This window comes from Macrobrachium rosenbergii, chromosome 53 (assembly GCF_040412425.1).
Source record: "Macrobrachium rosenbergii isolate ZJJX-2024 chromosome 53, ASM4041242v1, whole genome shotgun sequence".
Classification (NCBI taxonomy): domain Eukaryota; kingdom Metazoa; phylum Arthropoda; class Malacostraca; order Decapoda; family Palaemonidae; genus Macrobrachium; species Macrobrachium rosenbergii.
The window spans coordinates 6,802,280-6,822,823 of record NC_089793.1 but is presented as its reverse complement, the minus strand read 5'-3'; the positions used below and the strand labels follow the sequence as shown (position 1 = coordinate 6,822,823).

At 37.0% G+C, this 20,544-nt stretch overlaps 1 protein-coding gene across 1 annotated transcript in view; it reads left to right on the top strand.

Moving 5' to 3' along the window:
- LOC136834048 (A disintegrin and metalloproteinase with thrombospondin motifs 3-like) overlaps window positions 1-20,544 on the top strand; it is a 192,413-nt gene that overhangs the window by 57,607 nt on the left and 114,262 nt on the right. Inside the window, 2 exon segments of the mRNA XM_067096305.1 lie at window positions 19,723-19,925; window positions 19,927-20,476. Coding sequence (XP_066952406.1) covers window positions 19,723-19,925; window positions 19,927-20,476 — 753 coding nt within the window.

Genomic DNA, 20,544 nt, shown 5'->3' with positions numbered 1-20,544 from the left:
GGCAATGATTGTACAAGATCGTGACATGTTTTTGTTTGCTTGCCTTGTTTATTGATGTGAGCTTCACTTATGAATACTCTGTCAGCTGATAATATGACACTTGATTGGATTAACAGCAGTTAAATCTTTTAGCTGTGTTGCCGGTGAGGAGGATCTGTGACAAGTGTCGAAACTGTTTTCGCTGGTGAAATTGTAGTGTTGAGTGGCATTTATTGAGTATATATGATCGTTTGCGTTTGAGCTGTGTATTATTAAAGGCTTTTTTTTCCAGTCTTTTTGATGATATATTGTTGTCTTGTCCTTATTTTTGTCTTGTGTTCTAAATACTTTAATAGATTTTGGGTTTATAGTCTGCGTGCAGTCATGCTTTAAATATACAAATGTTTGTATGCGCGCGCGCGCGTGTGTGTGTACGCAGTATTTTGTTTAATAAGTGTACCTAGGAAAAGTCCAGTCATCTTTTCCTCTTACCTATCGAAAGACACTCTTCCTTCATTTTATCTCTTCCTCTCATTTCGAAAGATTCAACTTGCTTTTGAAATTCCAAATCCAATTCGTTCAATTTCCTGAATATTTGCTTCTTCCTCATTCAGAACCTTCCTGGTTCAGTGAGAAGATTGCATTTTTTAAAAAAGTCCTTCTGAACTTAAGAATAAGGTTCGTTTTTGTTCACGAGACAACTCTGTGCCCGTGGAAAGTTCTGACAGTAAAAAAAATAATAGATTAATTGCGTCATTGTCACTAAGTCTGTTTGTATGTTGAAATCACGTATGCACTGATAAATTTCAAATTTAAAACATTTTCCTTCAGAAGGGATTTATATTGTGTCCTTCAGGATTATGGTAATATTTAAGCTTCGTTGCAGCAGTTCAGCTCAGACCTGTTAAAGATGTTAATCATAATGGCCTTTTTTTTTTTGTAACTGATCGTGTTAAGATTGATGAAGTGAACGGCAATAATTGAACGCCCACGGAGACGCGTTCAATTTTCCCAAACCTCATTTTCTGTTACAATATATATTTATTGCAAATTGGAAATGTTGCAAATTGAAAGTTCATAATTTTTCAAGCGCGTATACATTCAATTTCCCAAAGTCTCGTATTCTGTTATAACACATATTTATTGTAAATTGAAAATATAGAAACTCGGCAATACCTAATTTTTCAAGCGCTTATACTTTCAATATCCCAAGCCTCATTTTCTGTTATAATATATATATATATATATATATATATATATATATATATATATATATATATATATATATATATATATATATATATATATTATAAATTTTAAAATAAATTGAAAATAAATAATTTTCAAGCGAAAAATTAAAAATACATAATTTTTCAAGCGCACACACGTTCAGTATCCCAAGCCTCGTATCTATTGATCGCAAGTTGAAAATGTCGAAAATTGAAAATACCTGATTTTTCAAACGCACCGGTCACACGAATTAAAAGGAAACATATCGCACCAAATCAAACTACATCTTTGTTTAGATAAATAAAAGCACATAACATACCAAAGTATACCTCCTTTGTTTTTAATGAAAGTGCAGCAAAGCTCAGAAGACCAGGTTATGCAGTAACATTTTTATTATATTTATATTTTGCAAAATCATCGTCGCCCAGCGACTAGCCAGGGAACCACTGTAATTTGCCGGTCTTTCGTAAACACAAACGTGGAATCACACACGTACGCGTAATTTTACTACTTAAATGGGCGTGCTCATGCACGTATTTTATAAGTATGCTAGATCACAGTGTTGAGGACTTCGATTCTCTTCAAGTTCTCGACAAGTAATGTAACTTGTACGTCTTTTAAGTCGGCGGAAATATTGTTTCCTTAAGTGAAGACAGATCCTTCTGCCGTCAGCCATTTCTTTAGACAGGAACCCGAGTTTGAACTTTTAGTTTTCTGTAAAAGAAAACTATTGTGCCGGTTTTGTCTGTCCGTCCGCACTTTTTCTGCCCGCCCTCAGATCTTAAAAACTAGTGAGGCTAGAGGGCTGCAAATTGGTATGTCGATCATCCACCCTCCAATCATCAAACATACCAAATTGCAGCCTTCTAGCCTTATTTAAGGTTAAAATTAGCCGTAATCGTGCGTCTGACAACGATATAGGACAGGCCGCCACCGGCCCGTGGTTAAAGTTTCATGGGTCGCGGCTCATTTTTTACTTCTTTTCTTATAACAAAGACCAAAGGGAAAGGCAGCCTATTGTCCATGTGCAGCCCAGGCCTGAGGAAAGTAAGAAAGAGGAAAAGAAAGGAAGAAGGGCGGGGTTTTTAACCAATGAAGAAGCGATGGAATTTCAGACTCTTAAAGAAAGGAATGTTATAGGAGTCATGAGGAAAACGGAAGCAGGATGAAAAGGCCAAAGCTTGGTAATGGAGTGAACAAGCACAGTTGCTGAACGTTATGATTTGAAACCCAATGAAGTTCGAGGAATAAATAATAAATTGATAAATAAATAAATACATAAGTAAATTGATAAATAAATAAACTGATAAATAAATAAATTGATAAATAAGTAAATTGATAAATAAATTGATAAATAAATAAATAAATAAATTGATAAATAAATAAATAAATAAATAAATTTATAGATAAGTAAATAACTTGATAAATAAATAAATAAATGAATAAATAAATAAATTGATAAATCAATAAATACACAAATAAAGAAATAAACTGATAAATAAACAGGTAAATAAATAAACTGATAAATAAATGAAAAGATGAAAGCTGACCAACACTGATAACAGAATCTGATGTACAGACAGATCCCTTCCCCTGTCTCTTCACCCCCTCCTCACTCTCTCTCTCCCTCTCTCTCTCTCTCTCTCTCTCTCTCTCTCTCTCTCTCTCTCTCTCTCTCTCCGTCCTCTGGGTTAAGATAACGTGATAGCCTGCATGTTTCTCTCTCTCTCTCCTTCAGACATCCACCTCTTGTTGGCAGCGGTGACTAAGCCTTTGCAGGCGAAAGCAAAAATTAACGGGAGATATTTCCTTTTTTTTTTTTTTTTTTTTTTTTTTTTTACTGCGATTTCCGTCCTCAGATTTTTTTTTGGGGAGGGGAGGCACTTTGTACAAGCTCTCTGCACTTTTAATAGAGCTTTTCTGGTGTGTGATTCTCAGTGACCTTTGTGTGTGTGTGCGTGTGTGTGTGTGTGGGTTTTCTTCGCGGTCTCCCCCGGGGTAATTCTTGCTTCTAATTCTTATTTTATTTTTATTTCGTAATGTTGTTTATTTTTTATTTTGTACACTTTGCCTGGCAGCAGGTTTTCCTCTGGTGCTGGTTTATCGTTTCTCTTGTGTCTGAAAGAATTTATTTTCGTTTTGAGGATTTTGAGAAATTCTTAATTTTGATGTAAAATTCACCCTCCTAAGTGGCCTGTGTTTCGAGGTTTTTTGGTTTCCATTACAAATGTTTTAATACCTGCAGACTCCTGGTACTTACCAAATTAATTATCCTCTTTCCACGACGTCGGAGACCACACTCATTGCGATGCCAGTCTACATAAGGAAATCAATCAGTTAATCCCATTTGCAATTACGTCACCATCAAGTACAGAATTGAATTATCTTGATCTTTGCCATTATAATAAATATGAAGGCTCTCTCTCTCTCTCTCTCTCTCTCTCTCTCTCTCTCTCTCTCTCTCTCTCTCTCTCTCTCTCTCAGCTTAGGCGTTATGGATCGCTGGCTGAAGAGGTCACATGGTCATTAAGAGCGCTGTTGAAAGATCAAAACGGAACTGTGCTGGGCTTGAGAGGTCATTGCAATGGTTCCTGTTGGTGTGTTAAGAAGTGATAGGTCACTAGGGGTCAGTTGAGAGGTCATTTTTGAGACGTGGGCGAGATGAGAGGTCATATGAGGTCATTGCAATGGTTCCTGTTGGTGTGTTGAGAAGTGTTAGGGCACTAGGGGTCAGTTTAGAGGTCATTTTTGAGAAGTTGGGGAGATGAAAGGTCATATGGAGTCATTGCTTTGAGTCATAATTGGTGTGTTGAGAAGTGTTAGGTCACTAGGGGTCAGTTGATAGGTCACTTTGGAGATAGGGGTGGGATGAGAGGTCATATATATGTTAAAAGTGGTTTCAGCGGTCACATAAGTGTTAGGTGGTGGGCTCTGAGATCTCATATGTGGTAGGGGTGGGATAAGTGGTCCCATGGGTATTTTGGGTCAGTTTTAGAGGTCATATGGTCATCAGAGGTGGGTTCAGAGGTCAAAGTGGTACTCGAGTAGGAGTGAGAGGTCAAAACGTTGTTAGGCACGTATTAAAGGGTCATACCAAGTAAACATAGTAAAGAATCTTAGCATATTTCTGGTAACTTTCACTGATGCAGACCTCAGTATTCTGAAGATTTATGAGAATAGGATAGCAACTTAAGTTTTAGAATAACATCACCTAAAAAAAGTTTTTCATATAAAAATAAGCTTTTTTTTTTACCTTACGTCAGGAGAAGAAAAAACAACTACGAACTGGTATAAGATGTCTCTATGTGGAGTTAGTTTTATTTTCATTCGTTTAAAAAAAAAAAAGGCATTTTTTATTCGTTAATTTTTTAATGTGTTTGTCTAATTTTTCTCTGAAAGTTGTTATGGATAAACATTAATCTGTCGCTATGACCAGAGTGCTCATAAATTTATTCGTATTTTATATACTGTAGTTAATATTTTTATAAGTTTATTTTTACTTTTATTCATCTTCTTTCATTTCGAAAGTTATCCACAAGGCATAAACAAACTTTTAACCCACCTAAATCTTATTTGTTAGCAAATTACTGTAGTTAATATTCAAATTTATCAAAACTTGTATTTATCTATTTCCATCACAAAAATTATCCACAAGGCATACAGAAAGTTCTAACTAACCCACATATGCTTGTTTTCGTCTCATTTCTTAACAAATCACTATATATTTCATTTATTGTCAGTTTATCTCTACTTTTATTCATCTCCTTTCATTTCAAAAGATATCCACAAGACGTACAGAAAGTTCTAACCAACTCACATATTCCTTCGATCACCACGAAAGATCTGGGCGTTACGTAACACCGCAAAAGATCTGAATGTAACAACTCAAAAGATCTGAACGTTACGTAACACCACAAAAGATCTGAACGTAACAACTCAAAAGATCTGAACATTACGTAACACCACTAAAGATCTGAACATTACGCAACAACACAACAGATCTGAGCATTACGTAACACTACGAAAGATCTGAACATTACGCAAAACACAAAAGATCACAAAAGATCTGAACATTACGCAACAACACAAAAGAAAGATCTGAACATTACGCAACAACACAAAAGAAAGATCTGAGCATTACGCAACAACACAAAAGAAAGATCTGAACATGACGTAACACCACAAAAGATCTGGACATTCTGTAGAAGATTAAACTTCAATAGCATTCAATAGTCTTCACGTGACTCACACTGGCCAGCGGGAACCACTATCTGACGAATACGGATTTTCGGGCTTCTGTTATGATTGACAGCTGAAGGTGTTGTTGATTTTTTTTTTGAGTTGTTGTTGTGGGGTTGAAAATGTGACAGTTATGATAGGTAGGGGTGATAGATATGGTTGCAAAAAAAATATTTTCTTTCTCATTTTAGATGTTGATATGATGTGCAATAATATAATAATAATATAATAATAACAATAATAATAATATGCACATCTAACATAATATGTTATGTTGTAAGTAATAATATATATATATATATATATATATATATATATATATATATATATATATATATATGTATATATATATGTATATTTGTTATTGTATATAATATATGTATTATATTTATTTATTATATATGTATGTATATACACATATAGATGTATGTTTGCATATATACGTATGTATATTCTCTTATATATACATACATAAACACACACACACACACACATATATATATATATATATATATATATATATATATATATATATATGGAGAGAGAGAGAGAGAGAGAGAGAGAGAGAGAGAGAGAGAGAGTATCCAGGCTCCTCTAAGTAATACTGGTAGCGAGATCATTGAGCCTCTCTCTGTCACTGTTAATGTCACCATCGTATCATTACAACCAGATTAATGAAGGAAAAAACGTAGTAGTCGTCTCAGCTGCCTATTACAAGAAAAAAAATGCCTTCACCATTATATCTTCATTATATCGTCATTATCGTCGCTGGTATTTTCATTGTCATCTTCACCAACACACAAAAGTGTGTGGCGTCTCTTGACTGTGTGTGTGTTTGTGTGTGTGTTTGTGACCTTGGGAGAGGACTTTCTGATTCTCCTTTATTATTTTTTTTATTTTTTTTATTTTTTGTGAATTTTTCTTTTGTCAGTTTTATTGTTGATAATTATAATCGAATTAAACGCAGTGAGGCTTAATGTGGGTTGCTTTTGTTGCCCATGATGTTGCTTTGTATTGTGACAGTGTCAATAGACTTCTCTCTCTCTCTCTCTCTCTCTCTCTTCTCTCTCTCTCTCTCTTTTCTATCACAAGGAGACGTAAACTCAAGCATACATAGATACACATTCATGGAGCATATGATAACTCTCTCTCTCTCTCTCTCTCTCTCTCTCTCTCTCTCTCTCTCTCTCTCTCTCTCTCGGAGACGGAAATTCAAACATACATACGTACGCATTCATGGATCATACGATAATTCTCTCTCTCTCTCTCTCTCTCTCTCTCTCTCTCTCTCTCTCTCTCTCTCTCTCTCTCTCTCTCTCTCTTTCACAGGAAACATAAACACAAACATACACATACACATTCATGGATCATGTGATAACTCTCTCTCTCTCTCTCTCTCTCTCTCTCTCTCTCTCTCTCTCTCTCTCTCTCTCTCTCTCTCTCACGAATGCTCTGCCCATGAATCATTTGTTCAACAGGGCACATGATTTTGTTATTTTTTCTCATGTGTCAAGGGTAAATTAATTTTGACATACAATGATAAATTTTTCAGCTTTTTTACCTATTTTTCCTTCAAGAAAATTTTTTTTCTTTCTTTTTATCTTTTTTTTTTTTACATATTTTTTCTTTTAATAAAATATCCTTGTCTTTCCTTATTTCTTTTCTTCCGTCACTAAGGGAACCGAGACGTCCCAAAACCCTCGCGTAAGTCTGCAATAAATCTCTGACGAATATCCAGTAAATATTGCGTAGGCTAGTGAGAGAAAACTGGTCCTTTTATTTAATAAAAAGGTAATCCTGGGTCTCTGGGAGTACGGAAGCAAGTGCGAAATACCAGAATCTGATTGTTGGCTCGCGAGAAAAAATAATCAAAACGATCGACTCTGGTGTCCACAATCTCCTCGTTCAAAATGTGCTGGATTGAAATTCCAGAGTAATTACCTATCATTACCTTGAAATGAAGAGGGTAATTGTTGTCAGATAAAGCAGATGACGTAAGATTATTGACAAAAAAATAAGACAGAAGACGTTTTTCATTTTTAGGTGACCAATGAATATTTATTCATCTTAAATATAACGGCAGTTATTGGCAGACTAAACCCCTTAGTATTTGTTTGACAGATTGTCCTGTCTTCTGTTATTTATAGGTTTGGCAGATCTGTCACCCGGCTGGACAGAGTTGTGAAATTGTCAAAGTAATGGCAGTCATGAAAAGTAATTGATTTATTGACAGTGAAAATGCTGTTGCTATTAATATTTTATAGTCTGCAAAGTGGATCGAATTGCTTCAAGTCTCTAGTCCCCGTAGGGGGTTAGTACCGTCAGTGCACCTCATGTGGTGCACTGTAGGCATTATGGGTTCTTCAGCGTGCCTTCGGCCCTAGCTCCCAACCCTTTTGTTCCTTTACTGTACCTCCTTTCCATATTCTCTTTTCTTACTGTACACCCTTTCATTGATTCTCTTTTTCCATCTTACTTTCCACCCTCTCCGTAACAATTGATTTATAGTGCAGCTAGATTTTCCTCCTCTCTAGTGATGTTACACCTTTCAGACCTTTTACGGGCAATTTCCGTTTCAGTGCTGCATGACCTCATTGGTTCCAGGTGCTTCCGCCAGGATATTTCAGCCAATATATTCTATTTTCCTGATTCATAATGTCATTCAAATCTCTAAATGATGTTATTAAAGATATTGACTGAATGACTTGGAATCTTTGGCGTTGTGTAGGGAAAGGGTTATTCACTTATCAATTTAGTACGCGACCACTTTTTAAAAATCCTAAAAATCGATCTATTTTCGGTTTGGATTCTTGATTAATGAAACTGTAGGCTGTACAGAAAAGTCGATTGCGCCGAAAAACTTCGGCACATTTTTTACTTGTTTATAATGTTGCCGGAATCTAAGTGTAATTTTCATTTAGGAAAAAGTTAAGATTATTGGCTCTTGAAAGGGAATACTCTAGATTTGTTTGACGTCAAAAGCTTTGAGCAATTATATATTAGGAAAACTTAAGATTTCCCACAGTTCGGGAGTTACGATAATGAATGAGTCAGTGACAATTGTCTCGCATTTCCTCTGGGACAATTTGTATTAAGAGGAAAATGTGCAATGTTGGAGATAAAAATGAGTAATGATTCTCAGGGAAGAATCAGCTTTGTCATGCTGTTAAAGGGTTTAAGTAATATGTCATTTCGTGACATTCTTGGAGAACTTGTAACATAAAATGACGTTGTTAAAACAATTGAATAATGTCATTTCTTAAGATCCCTTCAATTTTGATATCAGCTGATAAGCCACTGAACATGAATCTACAAAATGGATTCTGTTGTGGCATCTTGACATACTTTCAGAATTCTCTTTGTCCTTCCGTTTTCCCACAACCTCATAACCTTCCTTGCTTTATTGGGCAAGTATGTATCTGTTCTTTCTTGGTTAAGTTTCCACTTTCTACCTTCCTTTTCCTTTTTTTTTTTTTAATTATGTTCGTCGGGCCTGGGCTGGAAAAAGTGTCTGGTAACAATCCTTGCTTTTAAAAAGAACATATATATATATATGTGTGTGTGTACATATAAATATATATATATATATATATATATATATATAAATATATATATATATATGTATATATATATATATATATATATATATATATATATATATATATAATATATATATATATATATGAATATATATATATATATATATATATATAATATATATATATATATATATATATATATATATATATATATATATATATATATATATATATATATATATATATAACCTGCACGCTCTCCGTAACTTCCCGTCATGCCGCTTGAATGGCGCAAGAAAGGCATCACCGAGAACGGTGTTACAGCGTCATCCAGTGAACTCTCCTTGAAGACGGGCCGAGGCTTTAGGGCATAGAGAGAGAGAGAGAGAGAGAGAGAGAGAGAGAGAGAGAGAGAGAGAGTGCAGTGATGAAACAATAATTCTTGCAACTTGATTCAACATCACGAGCAGTTGAATAGCTTCCGAGATTTTAGTGACGTGAGATGATTAGCTAATGATAAATACATACGCATAATTATGTATATATACATGTATATATACATATATATATGTGAGTAAATATTATATATATATACATATATATATATATATATATATATATATATATATATATATATATTATATATATATATATATATATATATATATATATATATATATATATATATATATATATATATATATATATATATATATATATATATAGTTTTTGTGTATACGTGTTACGAAGACATTAAGTTCTTTTCCTTACCAGTATATGATTTCATCAAAAGAAAAGACAGTTGTCACTGCTGAATCAAGTGTGAATTACTGCGCGTATGTTTATCTCTCTCTCTCTCTCTCCACCCCTTTCCACGCACTCGCGCATGCGCGCTTGTGTCCTCTCACGTACGATAGACAGTCCGATAGAAGCCTGAAGGAGACATCATGACAACTTTATCCCTGACCGTGAGATAGGGGACTGAGGAATGGCAAATAATAATATTATTATTAGAGAGCCGTATCTCCGTATGGTACTAGGTCCCCAAGTGTTGGAATAATAAGCATGCGTTGATGGCGATACACTCCTTAACAGCTTGTTTAGTTTAATGCATCATTTCTATTTTTGATTCGGCGGTCAAGTTTGAATGTGGTTTTATTCAGGGCTGATAACTGATATGGATCTGAGTTATTGTTCATAGCTTGCATTATTAGTGTTAGATAATACTATTTTTTTGTATTTATCTCAAAGGATACTTTAGGTAGGTATGTATATTATGGGATTTCAAGATAGTTTGATTCAAGGCTAAGACGGGATTTGTATCAGATTTATAACTGCGACGTTATGGTAATTGAATGCTTTGTTCATATACTTTTTTTTTTTTTGGAGAGGCGTCGGTGTTACAGTGTTTATTTAAAGTGCTGACATATAGCCTTTTTGCCCTAGCCGGATCTTTATTTCGGCGGTCATGGGAGTATCAGTCAGGTCAGTATAAAAAATACTGCTAGAAGATATAAGAAGATTATTATTATTATTATTATTATTATTATTATTATTATTATTATTATTATTATTATTCAAGTATGTGACAGGTGGCTAACATTATAATCGATGATGACATTACCAAATGTCTGTTATGATATATATATATATATATATATATATATATATATATATATATATATATATATATATATATATATATATATATATATATATATATTTTTTTTTTTTACTGATTTATTATATGTTTTATTACATTTCTCCCGCCTTTTCTCACACCGTTCTAGAAGTTACCTTACCATAATTGAGGACACGGGTCCAGCAACCTCATTCCACCCCCACCTTGATAGAAGCAAGTGCGATCTGGGCAGCATTATTGCCAAAACCGAAACTTAAACCATTCAGTCTCTCACATGAAACTCATCAACAATTAGCAACGATCCCGAAGTAGTAAATGAATCTACAGGTTAATTAAGGTACTTGGCATTCTCCGCGTGGTGTCATGCCTTTGTTAAGCCTCGTTTCTGTTGCATGGCGCTCAGGTGATAATGAAATCTCGCTGCATAATTATGACGGAGACGCGTCTGAAGTTGCCCCAAGGTTGCCTGGCTGTCGGGTGCGTTAACATTTAAAGGAAACATTGTGGTGATGTTGGGGATGTTGGTGTTGTTGCCGATGTTGGAGAACGAGAATGCTCTTCGTTGTGTTGGAGGCTGTACTGGTGGTGGGCCTGTGGTTAAGTGAGGTATCGCGAATGTGTCCCTGGTTTTAAGGAAACAAGTTGATGTTTGGGATGTTGGTGGCGTTGGCGATGGTGGTGTTGGCGATGTTGGAGAATGAGAATGCAATTAGTTGTGTTGGAGGCTGTACTGGCGGTTGGTCTACGGTTATGATAAGTGAGCAGCTTGATGTTGGGGATGTTTTTGGTGATGTTGGAGAAAGAGATGGTCCTTGGTTGTGGTGGAGGATGTACTGGTGGTGGGCCTGTGGTTATGAGAGGTGTGGTAGCATGAAAATCTCGCCGGCATTAAGAAAACAAAGTGATGTTGGGGATGTTGATGTTGTTGGCGATGTTGGAGAATGAGAATATCCTTAGGTGTGTTGGAGGTTGTACTGGTGGGGGCCTGTGGTTATAAGAAGTGTAGAAAGTCTTACAGGCATTAAGAAAACAAAGTGATGTTGGGGATGTTGGTGTTGTTGGCGATGTTGGAGAATGAAAATATTCTTAGTTGTGTTGGAGGTTGTACTGGTGGGGGGCTTGTGGTTATAAGAAGTGTAGAAAGTCTTACCGGCATTAGGGAAACAAAGTGATGTCTGGGATGTTGGTGTTGGCGATGTTGGAGAATGAGAATATTCTTAGTTGTGTTGGAGGTTGTACTGGTTCTGGACCTGCAATTATGAGATGTGCGGAAAGTATCACCGGCATTAAGGTAACAAGATGATGTTGGGGATGTTTTTAGTGCTGGCGATGTTGGAGAATGAGAATATTCATAGTTGTGTTGGAGGTTGTACTGGTGGTGGGCCTTTGGTTATGGGAATTGTGGCATCATGAAATTCTCGCCCACATTAAGGAAACACCGCGACGCTGGGGATGTTGGCGATGTTTGAGAATAAAACTGCTCTTAGTGGTGTTGGAGGCTGTACCGGTGGTGGGCCTGTGGTTTCGAGTCTCACCGTCATTAAGGTAACAAGGTGATGTTGGTGATGTTTTTAGTGTTGGCGATGTTGAAGAATGAGAATATTCTTGTGTTGGAGGTTGTACTGGTGGTGGGCCTGTGGTATATGAGAGTCCTCGCTGACATTAACGGGAAGGTTATATGTAAAGTCATGAATCTCAGAAAGGTGGTTTGGTTTCCTGCTGTTTGGGTAACCCGTCACGTTGTCTGACTTTACTTTTTTTGTTTCATTTAATGTTTTGTTGTTTTTTGTCCTGAAACTTGCTCTTTGCTGTTGCTGTTTCCTTGATGCTTGAATCTTTCAAATAACATTCATTTCAGTTTGCTTTGTGGTCTTCATTTTTATTTTTGTGTTTTGATTTTGTTATACTAAGTTTTGCAGATTCTTCCATTTACTATATATATATATATATATATATATATATATATATATATATATATATATATATATATATATATACTATACATACATTATATATATATACATAATTGTATGTATGGATATATGTGCATATATATTTATGAATAGTAATTATGTATTCGTATTTCATTAACTTTAGTAAATTCTCTCTCTCCGTCTCTCTCAACATATTATATATCTATACACATACATTATACATATATATTATATATATATAGCGTTGATTATTATCGCATTCATATACTTGCTTATCCGCTTGCGTTTCTATTTTAAGGACATGAAAGACGACGCCCTTCGTATCTGTTGATTTCATCCCTGACTTGCTCCTAATGTAATCTCTCTCTCTCTCTCTCTCTCTCTCTCTCTCTCTCTCTCTCTCTCTCTCAGTTTTGTCCTTTCTTAGCCCTTTGTTTCATTCCTTTCTGATCTTATCTCTGAGGTTCATCCTTAGCTTTCATTCCTTTGGTACGGGCCATGGGCTATTTTTTTTTTTTTTTACCTTCTGTATTTTTCCGTCTCTGTTCTTTTATTTCTTTCTTAGTTATTTATTTACTTTTTTATTGTTTTGGTTTTTCATTTGGTTTTTTTACCTTCTGTATTTTCAGTCTCTTCTTTTATTTCGTAGCTATTTATTTACTTTTTTATTATTTTGGTTTCTTTTAATTGTCCTTATTCTTCTTCTTCCTTTTTTTGTGGCAGAGATGAAATTTATTTACTTTATTATTTTGGTTTCTTTTAATTTTCATTATTCTTCTTCCTTTTTTTGTGGCAGAGATGAAATTATCTACCTGGTGGGGGACCTTCCTCCCTCCCCTCCTCCTCCTCCTCCTCCTCCTCCCCCTCCTCCTCCTCCTCCTCCTCCTCCTCCTCCTCCTCCTCCTCCTCCCCCATGACGTCGCGCAGTCTGCCGTGTCCGATAGAGGTGGTTGTTTTCATTCGTGATTGAAGTGGGTGGACTGATTTGTGATGGGACACGAAGAGAGAGAGAGAGAGAGAGAAAGGGTGGCGTGGGTGTGGGTGTGGGTGTGTGTGGTGGGTGGCTGGGTTACTCCCAGGAGGTGAAGAAAAAAATTATATATATATATATATATATATATATATATATATATATGTATGTATATATATATATATATACACATGTATATATATGTGGATTCTAATTATGCATCATTATTCATTTCTCCTTAGTTTTGATTTATTGTTTTCTAATATCAGTTTTTTCTGTTTTTTTATCTCGTGAAATGGTAATAAAAAGCTGATAAAATAAGGAGGAGATAAGGTAGGAGATAGTGATCCCTTTAAATATATATTCAGTAATTCAGAAAGGAGAAACTCCGAAACAATAACACAGGTACAATTAACAGCTAAAAGAAAATGAGAATTAGAGTGGCATAAATAAAGAAACAAGGAGATAGAAAAGAGCCGAATCGATTATAAAAGACAGCATTGACTAAACAACGGTAGCACCTGATTATGAAATCGAGAAAGAAGAGGAAAGGAAATAGGAGAGAGAGATAATGAAAAAGATAACTCTTGATTAAATGAATAAAGGGCAAGTTCCAAAGAACAGGTAAAGGATTATAATAAAAAAGAAAAAATATAGAAAATCAGAAGTGTAAACATGGAGTGTCGAGTGAATACGGAAAGTGAGTATAATGCAAAAATTGACAAGTAAGTCCTGCGTGTCGGGGGTTGGGGGGTGGGAAATTGTGATTGAGGAGGGGGAGGGCGGACCCGGGCATGAGGATTATTCCCTGTCAAGGAGAACTGGGTCGATATGTTTTCTTATGCATGTATGCTGCCCAGACCAAGTCCTCTGTTTGCTATTATTTTGACGGGGGCCAGTAGATGGGTATCTCAGTGCCCGCACGTTGACCAGGTCCGAATAAGGCCGGAAAAGGGAGGTAAATGACAACTTGCACTTACAGTAAAAAAAAAAATAAAAATAAAAAAAAACAAGTAAAAAATTAGCCGAAGTTTCTTCGGCGCAATCGAGTTTTCTGCACAGCCGGTACAGCGTTTAATCAAGGCCACCGAAAATAAATCTGTCTTTCGGTGGTCTCGGTATAATGCTGTATGAGCCGCGGCCCATGAAACTTTAACCATGGCCCGGTGGTGGCCTATGGTATATCGCTGCCAGAAGCACGATTATGCCAACTTTAACCTTAAATAAAATCAGAACTACTGAGGCTAGAGGGCTGCAATTTGGTAGTTTGATGATTGGAGGGTGGATGATCAACATACCAGTTGGCAACCCTCTAGACTCAGTAGTTTTTAAGGTCTGAGGGCGGAGAGAAAAAGTGCGGACAGAAAAAGTGCAGACAGAATAAAGTGCGGACGGACAGACAAAGCCGGCACAATAGTTTTCTTGTACAGAAAGCTGAAAACAGCTCTCCCCTGGAAATTGCTTTCAAAACATACCGAACAAAAGGAGAAAGTATGAAGTCCACTTGACAGTTCTCCAGTCCGTAAGTTGCCCTAGGAGAAAGACCGCTCCAGGACCCGTGCAGACCGAACAAAGATCGAGGAACGAGAGACGGATCGAGAATTGGAGTGCATGATCTAGTACTCCGGAGTGGAGGAGGAGTGAGTCACGAAAGAAAGGGAGTCGGAGAAACGCTCATCGAAAAGTGTAATTGCTTTGACGTTGTCCATTTCAAGTTTGTTTCTTCTCATCACAAAGAGTGGAACTTGACGTCGGCTCATCTCTCTCTCTCTCTCTCTCTCTCTCTCTCTCTCTCTCTCTCTCTCTCTCTCTCTCTCTCACAGATAGACAGACGGACTAACTCTTGTGTATAGAGGAGAAAGAAAGAGAGAGAGAGGAGAGAGAGAGACTAACTCTCGTATATAGAGGAGAGAGAGAGAGAGAGAGAGAGAGAGAGAGAGAGAGAGAGAGAGAGAGAGAGAGAACAAGCCACTGAAGTGGAGGAAAGGTTATGTACAGAATAATTTTGATGCGTTTGCACCCCAGACGCTGATAAAACATTCAGTCCGGGGATCTAAAAGAAGAAGAAGAAAGAAGAAGAAGAAGAAGAAGAAGAAGAAGAAGAAGAAGAAGAAGAACAACAACAACAACAACAACAACAACAAGAAAAAGAAGAGACAAGAAAATAGAAAAAAGAAAGAAAAAGTACTTGGGTACGTCCAAAGCAATGTCTGGGGGACGAAAGACGAAAGCACTTGCAAATGAAACCACACGCATGGGGCATCATGCAGCGAGCAAGCAGGCAGGCAAACAAACAGGGGAAACAAACGCTGTGCTTCACGCTGTGGCGTTTTCGGACCGGCAAACGCACAAACAAACAACAAAATAAAAAAAAAATCTGTGCTTTGTGCTGTGACGTTTTCGGACCGGCAAAACGCACAAACAAAAACACAAACAAAACAACTGTGTGCTTCACGCTGTAACGTTTTCGGACCGGCAAACGCACAAACAAACGCACAAACAAACAAAAACTGTGCTTCACGCTGTAACGTTTTCGGACCGGCAGACGCGCAAAGAAACAAACAAAATAAAAAAAAACTACTGTGCTTCACGTTGTAACGTTTTCGGACCGACAAACGCACAAACAAACAATGTAAAAAAAACCCACTAACAAACAAATACACAAACAGACAAACAAACAAATAGCAGAGGGTCGTCGAGCGTCAAGATATGCAGATTGACACATGAACGAAGCAAAGAAGAAGAAGAAGATAGATATGAGAGAATAATAAAGGAGTTGGGATGAGGTGAACACATGATAATTTGCAATTGTTTATCTTAGCTGTTGATGCGATACGGTTGCACGCAGATCGGAAATGCCTTTGTGTACGTCTGTTTATTTTTTTTTTTTTTACGATTTATGCTTTGTTTCCTTTGTCCTGTTCTTCGTTTTTTGCTTTGTCTTTTTTTTTTTTTATTTTATCTTTGTCTTGTATTGAAACTTTAATTGACATTGTTGATCTTCATCCTGACAGGAACATTAGCAAGTGAAATAAACAAATAAATAAATAAATAAATAAATAAATATATATATAGATATATATATAAATAAATAAATAAATATACAATAGCATGTGTTGTAAGGTAGCAAAAAAAATATAGAATTGCAGCAGAATCTAAGCAACCGTGACATCAACATTGTCATCGTGATGTTTGTCACAATTCAGCCTTTGTTGCGATTATAACTTACAAAAGGTTAGAGTTGAGTAATGTTTGCCACACTATATCTGATGCTAAGAATAACTCTTTCTTAGCTGAGTGTATATACATATATATATATATATATATATATATATATATATATATATATATATATATATATATATATATATATATATATTTATATAATATATATATATATATTTATATATTATTTATATATGTATATTGTCATATATATTATATATGTATATATATATATTTTTGTGCACTTAGGGCTGGGGGAGGGGGCGGTTACCCTCCCCTCACAGTGTGCTTAACAAACTACGCCTCTTAACTATTTATCAGTTCCCTTGTTTTCCACTTGGCTGTCCAACTTCTTTAACACTTAAAAAAAATAATAAAAATAACTCCCATATGATGTGTTAAGAAATTTATTTTTTTTAAATTTTAATAAGCACTGGGCCGAGAAGGAGACTTCTTCAATTTTTTTAAAATTTTAATAAGGACGAAGCCAGACATGGAAGGGGCTCCGTAAGCCTTCTAGGTTGGACTCACAATTCTGGGAGATTTTCTAGAGAAGACGAAAGATACAGGTTAACTTATATCATATGCGTTGCGTCGCACAGTTGGCCACGGTTCCAACTCTTGCACAGTTCTCGTCCTCTAAAAATAAATCATGCAACAGCAGGAGCATGAAAAGGTTGATGTGCCAAGAATTCTGTCAGCGATTCCACGCAATCTGACACACACACACACACACACACACACACACACACACACACACACACACACACACACGTGTTGTGTCACGTAATGATTTTTTCAGAGACGGTGGCGGGAAGAGAAGGTGTGTGTGTGTGTGTGTATGCAACTGCACGTTTTATACCCAGGGAAGGTGTGGTGATATTTTGACTGCTGTAGACGACTATCAGTACCCAGCAGTGGCTTCTTGGTTCCAATTCAAGTCTCAATTAACAGTGACAGTTACTTTTGTGATATTTTGGCTGCTGTAGACGGCTATCAGTACCCGGAGGGCTCTTGTTTCTAATTCAAATCTTAATTAAAACTGACAATCACTATTATTTTTTACTATCTTTGCCATATCCAGTAACTGGCCGATGCGAAATCATGAATATTCTTAGGAGGTTCAAAGATTAATGGGCTGTGTATACAGGCGCGACGGTACTTCTAAATCTTTATTGATTTGACTTTCATGATCAGCTTAACTACTGGTTTCTGGGCTGTCCTTATGTTTAAAGTATATACTTTAAACTATGTTTAAAAGCCTGGTGCCATGTTTTAAACTCTCATTAGGCTACTGAGCCTATTCAGCTCTGGAAACTTTGAACTCTGTCCTTGTTGTGTAAAATGATCAAAGTTCTTGATTTTTTCGTCTTAATTAATGGGATACATCCACTAAATTATTATTATTATTATTATTATTATTATTATTATTATTATTATTATTATTATTATTATTATTATTATTATTATTTAGCTCCCCGTAAAGTTTCACTGTATAGCTAAGCTCGAGGTCGTTGAATACATGACTTTATACTCTTGAATATTCACGCGTGCATACACACACGACTTTGGCGCGTGGTTCTTTGGCAAGGGAAGAATGGTCCCTTAGTTCAGTGCTTTGTATCTGGGCCACATTATGAAATTTCTGAGCTTCACTGTCAGTCATTCTCTCGTCAGTCTGTTCCTCATTCAGTCAGTCAGGCAATCTGGCAGGGAGTCAGTCTGTTCCTCAGTCAGTCAGTCAGGCAAACTGGCAGGGAGTCAGTCTTCCTCAGTCAGTCGGTCAGGCAATCTGGCAGGGAGTCAGTCTTCCTCAGTCAGTCAGTCAGTCAGGCAAACTGGCAGGGAGTCAGTCTGTTCCTCAGTCAGTCAGTCAGGCAATCTGGCAGGGAGTCAGTCTGATCTTCAGTCAGTCAGTCAGGCAATCTGGCAGTGAGTCAATCTTCCTCAGTCAGTCTGTCAGTCACTGACTTGGCCATAATCTGTTACTTGAGTGAGTTATCCAGTCTCAGACGGCCAGTGCTTTATATGACTGTTAGTTATCAGTCAGCCTGCAGCTCAGATAGGTCCATTTCTTAAACCAGTATTCTCACTCAGTTGGTCAGGCAGGGAGTTAATCTGCCATTTTAACTGACTTGGCCTTAGACTGTCACTTAGCTCCATTATTATTCTGCCTTGAGTCAGTTATCCACTGTCTCAGATGGCCATAGCTGTTGTAATACCAATGTTTTATAGGACAGTCAATCTGCCACTCAGATGGGTCTGTGATTCCGTCATTTTTTGAAACCAGTCTTTCATTCTGTAAATCATCGTATCTTTCATTTACCAATTCAGGCTCACTAATCACTCAGTCGCCTACTAGGTTGGCCAATGTATCGAAAATTGATGTCCGGTGAAGTTGCCAGTGCAAATGGAGATTTTTAATTTTGCTTTATTATCAATTCATTGGAAATCATCTGTATGCTTGCCTTTTTTTCATTGTGAGTAAGGTTTAACTTTAATATTCCAAAGTCATAGAAACCAGTCTAACTGGCTAATTGCCCAGTCATATTGATTATCATCCTGATGGTCTAAGGATCAAACTTTAAGTTATATACTTTGTTATAATATGACAATCCATGGTATCCTTTCTACGTTTAATTTAATTGTTTATTGATTTATTTTTATTTTTTGGTGGGGTGCTAGAGGTTTGGTTCAGATTCCATGTTGACTGAAAAGTCATCAGCTAAATAGATGCAGTTTCTTAGGTTTACCTTAGAACACAGTATAGCTATTTTGGTGCTGCATATTCACTTTAGAAAGAGATTTTATACGACAATTTCTTAGAAAATGTATGGTGTTTTGACTTGAGCAATTGAATAGTGGACATTACAAGCTAATTCCATTCCTTACTTTTCGATTTTCTTATGTTTTCTGTTCCACATTTTCCCATTCCTTATTTTTTCTCTTTCCTTATCTTTCCAGTCATGGGGCCTTCCCGCCGACGCAAAAGCAGAATCCAGGGTAGTCTACCCACTCAGGGTAGACTCCCAAGGTCACGTGATCTCCCCAGACGTCACGTCGGGCTACCACCACCACGCGAGGACCGGCGGAGGAGGAGGAGGAGGAGAGGGAGGAGGCGGTAGACTCAAGCGAGGCGCCTCCGAAGGGCGGGAAAACCTCATCGAGTAACAACGGCACCGCCGAAGAAAATCTGTACATAGTTATAAATAAGGACAACGAGGAGCTGTTCTTGCGACTGACTCCGAACACCAAACTCATCACGCCCTACACGGTCATCGAGTGGGTGATGGGCGACGGCCGGCGAATCCTGAAGCAGGCGACGGGCGACTGCTTCTACGTAGGGCGCCTCCAAGACGCCGAGCAGAGCCTGGTCGCCATCAGCAACTGCAACGGCTTGACCGGCTACATCCAGACGCAGAACGAGAGTTACTTCATCGAGCCCCTGAAGGGTTCTCGACCTCCTGACGAAGGCGCTGCCGATAACGAAGTCGCCGAGCCTCAGCCTCATCTTATCTATAAGGTGGATTCGGTCACTAGTAAGCTTAATATATCTTTCCAGCAGGACCAAGAATTCCAGGAAGAAGAAGAAGAAGAAGAGGGAGAAGAGGGAGGGGTTAAAAAAGAAGGGGAAAGAAGACCTGACAGAGAGCGAGACGTTACGTTCCTCGAGATAGACGATTTATTCCGGAAAAAGGATCGGCGAGTCTTTCCGCCCTAAGGCCCGGAGATCGAAAAGGTCTGCCCTTATCAAAAACATAAAATCGAAAAGAAGGAAACGTTTAG